Source organism: Echinops telfairi, unplaced genomic scaffold, assembly GCF_000313985.2.
Source record: "Echinops telfairi isolate 266 unplaced genomic scaffold, ASM31398v2 ScPeMD7_29;HRSCAF=101, whole genome shotgun sequence".
Taxonomy (NCBI): Eukaryota; Metazoa; Chordata; class Mammalia; order Afrosoricida; family Tenrecidae; genus Echinops; species Echinops telfairi.
The window spans coordinates 4,805,921-4,814,185 of NW_022103926.1; the positions used below are offsets into that span (position 1 = coordinate 4,805,921).

Genomic DNA, 8,265 nt, shown 5'->3' on the forward strand with positions numbered 1-8,265 from the left:
CCATCCCCCACGGAGGATGTTATATGTAGACCCTTGTAATTGGTTCCCAGGGGTTTGTGTGCTATCTTAATAGCTATCCAATATTTACCTTTTAAAAATGAGCAGGATAACTCAGCTTCTATTCAGCCTATTTTTAAAAACTGCACTCATTTCTTCCTATCTGTCTCTGATCCCTAGGGGAGCACGTAACGTCCAGGTTTAAAAATGAAGTGGAAAGGATGGGCTTTGATATGAACCACGCCTGGAGGATTTCCAACATCAATGAAAAGTACAAGTGAGTTGCCTGGGCCCCCAAGGGCTGTGTTCCTCAGCCAGTGCCTTTGCAGAAACACCAGCGCTCATATGCCCTGGAGCATTTGAGTTTAGGCTTCTGTTAGTTGGGGTTTTATTAAGTCTAAATGCAAAGTCTCCTGGATACCTCTTGAACCTTTTGTTCCCATTTACGCCCACTGGAGTGGAAAGTAATTCCTTACTTAACAGGATCCTGGGAATCAGGCTCTCCCCTGGCCTCTGTTGGCCCTGGCACATGTATGACCAGGTAATGCTGAGTTTACCTGAAGGCCAGCTGTTCCCATTGTTCTGATCGCCACGTCACATTTAAGATGAGTGATCTTAGCAAAGCTAAAACATTTAGAAGCTAATTTCTATGACTATAATTTAACCCGGAACCTGTGAAATAAGCACCAGTACCAACTCTGTTATCTAAAGGGCTTGATCTAAAATAGTTCAGTTATGACGGTTCTATCATTAAATATTAATTTAATCCTTATTAACTAGTAAATATTACCTGTTTTCTTAAAGCACAAGTGCTTTGGTGGAGGAAAGTAGTTATATGATTTGGGTGATCTAGGTTTCTGTAAAAGAGAGAGGGGAAAAAAGCCTGTCCAGGAGACTTAAACTGATAGATTCTTCTTCTCTCAGAATTCCCTGTAGCATTTGGAGAGCCATTCACCATTCTCCTGCCCTTTGAGTTGCTTCAGATTATTATCGCTCCTTTGTCAGTCTGTGGCTAGCCATCAGTGCATTAATTTTTTTATTGGAAGAACATCACCATCCATAACCCCTAACCTGAGGACTTGGGTGTTGGGAGCTCTAGGCCAGTGGTACCTCTGTTGTTCTTGGGGTTTGGTCAAGCCAAGGACGGATATGGAACAGACTGCTGTGCGACCCACCTTTCTCACCCTGGAAACGGTTTCAGTCTAATGATCAAGAAATAATGTAGAGTCAGAAAACGGAATTAAAGTTTGTTTGAAAATATTGGCATTCAAAAGCCAACAATTTTCAAAATCATCAATTCACATGGATTTACAAACAACTTGGGGTCTTCTTAGCTCGCGTCTCCAAACACGTCTTCAGGACATTGGAAAGTCATGCTGTGCAAGAGAAGGAGGTATAAATTAGCCCTCGGCTGAAAATGAAAGGAATGAGACTTACGGCTGGAATACTAACCATGAGCTCTGTATCCCAGGTTGTATTTAGGAGTTTATGGGTAGGTGTTGAGAAGTTTGTATAGCTGCTCTTGGTCATAGCTGTTATTGGTGACATTTAAGTTCCTAATGACTTTTTTGGAAATTGAGACCAGGACACAGACAAACCAACAGTGAAAAATTATTAAAAACCAACCAAACACCCACATAGGTGAGCCGTTGTATGAGTGGTATTGCATGTTTTAGGATGTGGATTCAAGGCGTTAATGCCTTCACTGTTGACCTGGATTAGTCGCCTATAGAGAGAAATTGCTCTGTTAAGTAAAATTCCTGCAGAATTTCATTTCCTCCCAGCTTGACTATACCACAGCTACTACCTTCCAAAATTAAGGGGGTGTCCCCCTGCCCAAGTACAAACTATTATGAAATACGTTTTATAAAAATCATGGTGAGCAACTTGTTCCCATTACTAACTCGGCTCAGTGGGGCTGTAATGGTGTGTGCAGGCTATGTACTTATGGCTTCACCTGGTACCTCTACTAAGGACCCCTTGCCCATTTCTGATTCTGAAAACTTGGAATCATGGTTTCTTGCTCTTCACGTTTCCTTTTATCAGAAGCCTGAAACAATAGGTGTCCAGTAGAGGTTACACAGTCACACTTGTGGAATTGAACCGGGAACTCGCATGGTTTTCTAAATGACCTACATAGATTTATCACAAGAAAATTACAGTGATGAATAGAGACTTCCTTCAGCTCTACCTTTTTTCATTGATAAAATCGCCAGATTCCCAAAGTATCACTTGACATATGAATGGGCTTCACAATATTTGTAGAGAAATGAAATGAAAAGACAACAGATTTATTTTTATGAACATTTTGAAGCCCCATTCATAAGCATGAATAAAAACGTGAAGTCAACCCATCCTTCTGAAGAAGGCATGGCTCAAGTAAGGTTCCTTATTGCCATTTAATTTGCTCTGTGGTAGCTTGACCAACATTTTATACTGACTCACTTAGTGTTTTTGTCCCCCTGTCTTCCTCCTTTCCTCTACCATCTCCTCCCTCCTTTTTCCTCCTCCCCTCCTCCCCTCCCTCCTTCCCTCTCTCCCTCCCTCTCTCTTTCCCTCTCTCCCTTGCCCTCCTCTTCCCCTCTCTCATCTTTCCGGTTAGGCTATGTGGCAGCTATCCACAGGAACTCATAGTGCCTGCCTGGATCACTGATAAGGAACTAGAAAGTGTAGCAAGCTTCAGGTCATGGAAGCGCATCCCTGCCGTTGTCTACAGGTAAGTGAGCCTGATTGTGCCTCTGCTGCTGCCAAGCTGGGAAGGGAAGGGAGGCCTCAGAGAGCCAGTCTGTGTCTCTATTTGAAATGCTGCTGTTCTAGTAACATACGGTACTCACCGCATCCAAAACACTAGCAGTTTGGGAGGTTGGATAAAAAAGAGAAATAGAAGTTTGTAGGACAGTGGAGGCTACCGTGTGAATCATAACAAACTATGCATAGTCTTGGAGAAGAATGGGAATTCCAGAACACTTCATTGTGGTCAGGCAGAAGCTGTACATGGATTAGGAGGCAGTTGTGGGGGCAGAACAAAAGATTGCTGCATGGCTTTAAATCAGGAAAGGGATGTGACAGGGTTGTTTCCTCTCACCATACTTGTTCAATCTGTATGTAGCTGGATTATATGAAGAAGAAAGCTGCATCCGAATTGGAGGAAGGTTTATTAACAACCTGCGACATGCAGGTGACACAACCTTACTTGGTGAACATGCGTACCCTTCAAGGATTGCAGCCTTCAGTATGGATTACAACTCAAGGTAAAAAAGACCACAGTCCTCACAACTGGACCAGTAAGTAACATCATGATAAACAGAAAAGATTAAGTTGTCAAGGATTTTTGTCTTCCTTTGATCCGCAATCATTGCTCGTGGAAGCAGCAGTCAAGAAGAAATCAAACAACACATTGCATTGCATGAATTTGCTGCACAAGACCTCTTTATAAAGTATTGAAAAGCAAAGATGTTCCTTTAAGAATTAAGATGTGCCTGAAAACCATGGCAGTTTAAAGTACCTTTTATATACATGTGAAAATTGGACATTGAATAAGGAAGAGTGAAGAAGAATTGACTCATTTGAACTATGGTGTTGAAGAATACAAAAAGTACCAAGGACTGTCAGGAAGAACAAACTTCTGCCGTGGAAGAGTACAACCATTGCTCCTTGGAGGCAGTCACAGTGAGACTTGGTCTCATGCCCTGTGGACGTGTTGTCAGGAGAGAACAGTCCCTGCACAAGGCCATCATGTGGGACAGTGGAGGGGCAGCGAGACAGAGGAATGCCCTCAACAAAGGGTTGACACAGTGGCTGCAGCAGTGGGCTCCAACAAGGACAATCGCAAGGACAGTTCAGGACGGGACAGTGCTCTCTTCTGATGTACCTGGGGTCAGTGTGAGTCGGAACCAACCTGATGGCACCTAACAGTCAAAGGCCAGAATGTGAAGGATCAAGTGCAAAAAGCAGCACGTCGAAGGCTGGAATATGCTCTAGCCTTGGAGGAAGTTGAGGATTAAAACAAAAATTATTTAAAGGTCATTTTATTGGATCAAGCATATTTGTACATATGTTGCCATCATTATTTTCTAAACATTTGCTTTCTATTTGAGCCCTTGGTATCAGCTCCCCCGTCCCCCCAACCCCCAATGACCCCTTGATCAAAGAGGAGGATTTTTATCCCAGCACTGTGTAACAGTGGCTTTGAAAACAAATTGCTTCAGTTTGTCGAGCAGTGATTAGAAGAGCGCATTAAATCATGTGGGGGGGCAGGTAGAACATCTTTGACACTTGTCCTGCTTGCCCCTTTGTGATAGCAAGTGGTGCCGTTGCGAGAGTGTGAGTAAGCGACTTCTCACCGTCAGGGAGCATTTATCAGCTAGCTTCTTGAAGAGGCACTGAATTCAGACCTTGGCTTTAATGAAATGCTGGGACAGTAATTAGCAATTAGCAGAGTGGCTAAGAAGATGGCACATACAGAGGCAGAGTAGCAAGAAAAAGTGGATCCTGATCTGGGCAAAGTTTGCCTATGTGCTTGCTGGAATTTTTGACACGGGGAAGCATCGGATGTCAAGAAAGATGGGCATTTTCCATTCTTTTAGGAAGGACTGGCATTCATTTTCCTGTATGTGTTCTTCCATGATCCAAGTTCCAGCCACAAATCCCCAAGTGGATTGGCACAGGGAATGGCTTTTATATCAATTGTACTGGCCAGAGGGGGAGAGATGAGTGGCAAGGAGCTCTGCCATCTGTCTAGATGGGGTGCCACGAGAAAGTTATTTTGTAGGACCAGACCTTACAGTATAGGAAATAAGAAGTACAATGAAACTTTGAGAGACCAGGAAGAGATGGTCCAGTTGACACTGATTTTTTGGTGGAGGGATGGGCGGAGCTGGTAGGTAAGTAAGTACACTCAACGGTGTCCAGAACACTGACTGGAAGGGGCCGTTTCCAGATCCTGTGGCATCATGTGAGAAATGGCATGCTTAATGCATTTAGCCTCTGATGATAGCAGAGGGCTTTGCATTGAGGAGACCAATTGTGGCCAGTGCGAATGGGGAGCATAGAAGTAAATGGTCTGTTTTGCTTGGAACTTGGATCGTGGAAGACCAGTTTTGAGAGAGAGAGAGAGAGAGAGGAAACGGCTGGAAAAGGAAACGGGGCCCCAACTGGATAGAAGATGTTGAAGCTAAGAAGCAGGAGAGACCAGGAGAACAGCTTTCTTTTTGTGGCGGGGTCGGGGGGCAGCTTTCTGGAAACAGATGGTGGCATGATGAGAGCAGGGCCTTTGGAGTCACAGGCCTGGGCTGACACCTTTAGTAAGCGTAACTGACCTCGGTGTATGTTAGTCAATGGGTGCTCCCTTATGCTGAACCTGTTTCAGATGGCGTCTCCTTGGAATGTTCAGTTTCCCATTTAATTTTTCCAGTTTGCCAACTTTTTGGACTCTATAAGCGTATACCAAACATAGGGCTGAATTAGTAATTTTCTGTGCCATGGGGCATTCCACTGAAATACTGAGATTGTTTGCAGGCAAGGGATTCTTCTCTGGAATTCCCACTGAAGTGACCTGTTTGTTCATTAATCCACTGAAGGCGCATCGGAGTCTATTAAAATTTTGGTCTCAATTTTCATCACTTTTGTTTTTAGAAACCCCTAGAAAAGTAGTTTGCCAAATTCACCGGTCACTCACGTATTAAGGATGACAAAGGAGTTCAAGGGCGCTGAAAGCTGGGAGGTTGATGAGTCATCATCTCCACTGGGGAAAGCAGCCTGCTCCTTCAAGGGGTCCAACAGCTGTGTTAGATCAGCAGGTCCTGGCAGGCGACTTTGATCATGATCATAAAGGGAAAGGGCTCTCCTTTTCAAAGAGGCTTTTGGTGAATTCTTGGCAGAGAAGCCTAAGAGCTCAAGCTAGAGAAAGATTTATTAGAATGTAATAAAAAATGGGCAGCTCCTTTTCCTTCAAAAAATTCAAATCATTGGAAAGGTATGAGTCTCCCTGGCATGTATATAAACAAAAGAAATATGTTGAGTTTTTCAGTCAATCTGCTCTCAACAAATTAGACATAAAAGTGTTGGGTGTGGTCTGCGAGAATCAGTCAAGCCTGCAGAAGTTTGCGTCTGAGAACATGCCTCAGGAGCTCAGTTCCAAGCTGTGCTGCTGCATCTGAGAGCTTCATCTGGGGTGTGTGGCAGTGTTTGTCTCCGCAGCAGGAGGCCCCCCAGTCCCACGTGTGTGCACAGGATTTCATTGTCTGTAGCTGGCAGTCAGTATTGATTCCTAGGTTGCTAGCAGCAGCCGCAAGTGGACAGCACCACCTGATCAGCACTTTGTCCTACTGTGATGTGAGCCCTTTGTTAGTGTGATTTCTGCCTTCACATATCAATCTAACAGCAAGATGGTGAGAAGGAAGGGCACTGTATAGTGCCGTTCAAAGCTGCCCCTTTGTGCAGATGGTGACTGGTAGAAACCTCTAGTCGTTTGGGAAGCTTGCCTAACTGGCTGAGTTAGAGATATAGGTCACCTATTTCTATATAAAATTGAAGTATTCATTGTTTTATAGGGGGACTCATCCATTGAACATCTATGTTTTGTACTCTTTGCCTGGTGCTGTTCAAATGATACGAATGCTTTTCCTTAGCCCCTTTTAGCTGGCATCAGTGTGCGGGCCCTAGCAGCACAGTGTCCAGGTGGTTGGTTGCAAACCAGACAAACTATCAGCCGCCCACTAGAGAAAGACGTGATGTCTGGACTCCAGGGGGCATGTCCACCCTGTTCTCTTGGACCACTCACTACACGTTGGAATCGACTCAGTGGCAATGCGTTTGGTTTAGGGTATCTAACGTGCAGTCTAAAGTATTTTAGAGGCCTGAGGGAAGTATCACTACGCATTGCAAACTGCAATTTAGGAATTTTTTCCTAAATTTAGGAATGCGCAGTGATTCAGCTGCTTGGCTGCTAACGGAGAGGTCAGGAGTTCAAACCCACCAGCACCTCCCTGGGAGAAAAGACCTGGGATCTGCTCCTTTAAAGATTGCAGCCTTGCAAACCTCCTTTAAGTCAGAATTGATGACTCAGTAGGCACAGCAACCTAATGCCAAGGCTTTTAAAACCCAAGGCCCAGGCAGCAGGGTGCCAACTACTGCTCCTCTCCAGCACTGCTGGGAACTACTGCCCAGAAAGAGGAGACTCTTCTGTCAAGGTTTGGGGTGATTTCACACAGTGGTTACCCAGCACCTATTCATGCTTGTAGGCATTTTAAGAGTGACATGGCTTTATTTCCAGTTGGGCTCCACTTAGTAGTTGAGTGTGTTGGTAATATATTGCAGAAGTAATTCTCGCTACTTATCTTTACCCACGAAGGAGAATTTCAAACCTATAAGCAAGCTAGTAACTCCAGTAGAATTTTTTTTCCAGATTCAATTTATTGCTTGTGAGGTTTAGATCTAAAAACAAATATCTTGTGTGTGTGTGTGTGTGTGTGTGTGTGTGTGTGTGTGTGTGTGTTTGAACAATGTTTTATTTAACTCGGAGTTTTATACAAAATACGTTACCAGCTGCACTCACATGCAAGTTCAAAATCAAACAAGTCCATAAGGGTCATACTATAATCTCAAGGATATCACACCTGAAGTTTGAGACAATCTTAATGAAGTTGATGCATTGATCACTAATGACTGAAGATTAGACAAGTTGCAGGATGGCATCAAGGACACCATAAATGAAGAAAACAAAACGTCATTGAAAAAACAAGAAATTCCCAAAATGAATGTCAGAAAAGACCCAGAAGCTTGCTCTTGAACATAGAATAGCTAAAGCAAATGAACAAGTGACGAATTAAGAGTGGAACAGAAGATTCCAAAGGAGAACTCAAGAAGTCAAACAAAGTAAATTATTATAGTGAAATATGCAAAGATCTGGACCTAGAAAACCACAGGGAAAGATCATGCTTAGAATTCTCAAGCTGGGGGAATTGCAGGTAAAACATTCAGTTTTGGTGGGTTTATGGGCAAGATAGTGAATGCTGCAGGAAACATCTAAGGAAGATGCGGCCAAGTCCCATTTCCCCCCAGCTCTTAGGTAACCATTAATCGAATTTCTATAATATTTGCTGCTTCTCTGGAGACTTCATATAAACAGAATCCTTCGATATGTGGTGCAGTCTTTTGCAACTGGCTTGGTTCTTTCTGATGTACTGTTGGCTAAGCATTGGACTTTTTTTTTTTTTTTTTAACATTTTATTAGGGGCTCATACAACTGTTATCCCAATCCATACACAC

At 43.5% G+C, this 8,265-nt stretch overlaps 1 protein-coding gene across 1 annotated transcript in view; it reads left to right on the plus strand.

Moving 5' to 3' along the window:
- The window catches only part of MTMR3 (myotubularin related protein 3), a 75,099-nt gene that overhangs the window by 42,047 nt on the left and 24,787 nt on the right, over positions 1-8,265 (plus strand). The window contains exons 8-9 of the mRNA XM_045289549.1: positions 178-274; positions 2,600-2,713. Of these exons, the coding sequence (XP_045145484.1) occupies positions 178-274; positions 2,600-2,713 (211 nt within the window). The remainder of the gene's footprint in view (positions 1-177; positions 275-2,599; positions 2,714-8,265) is intronic.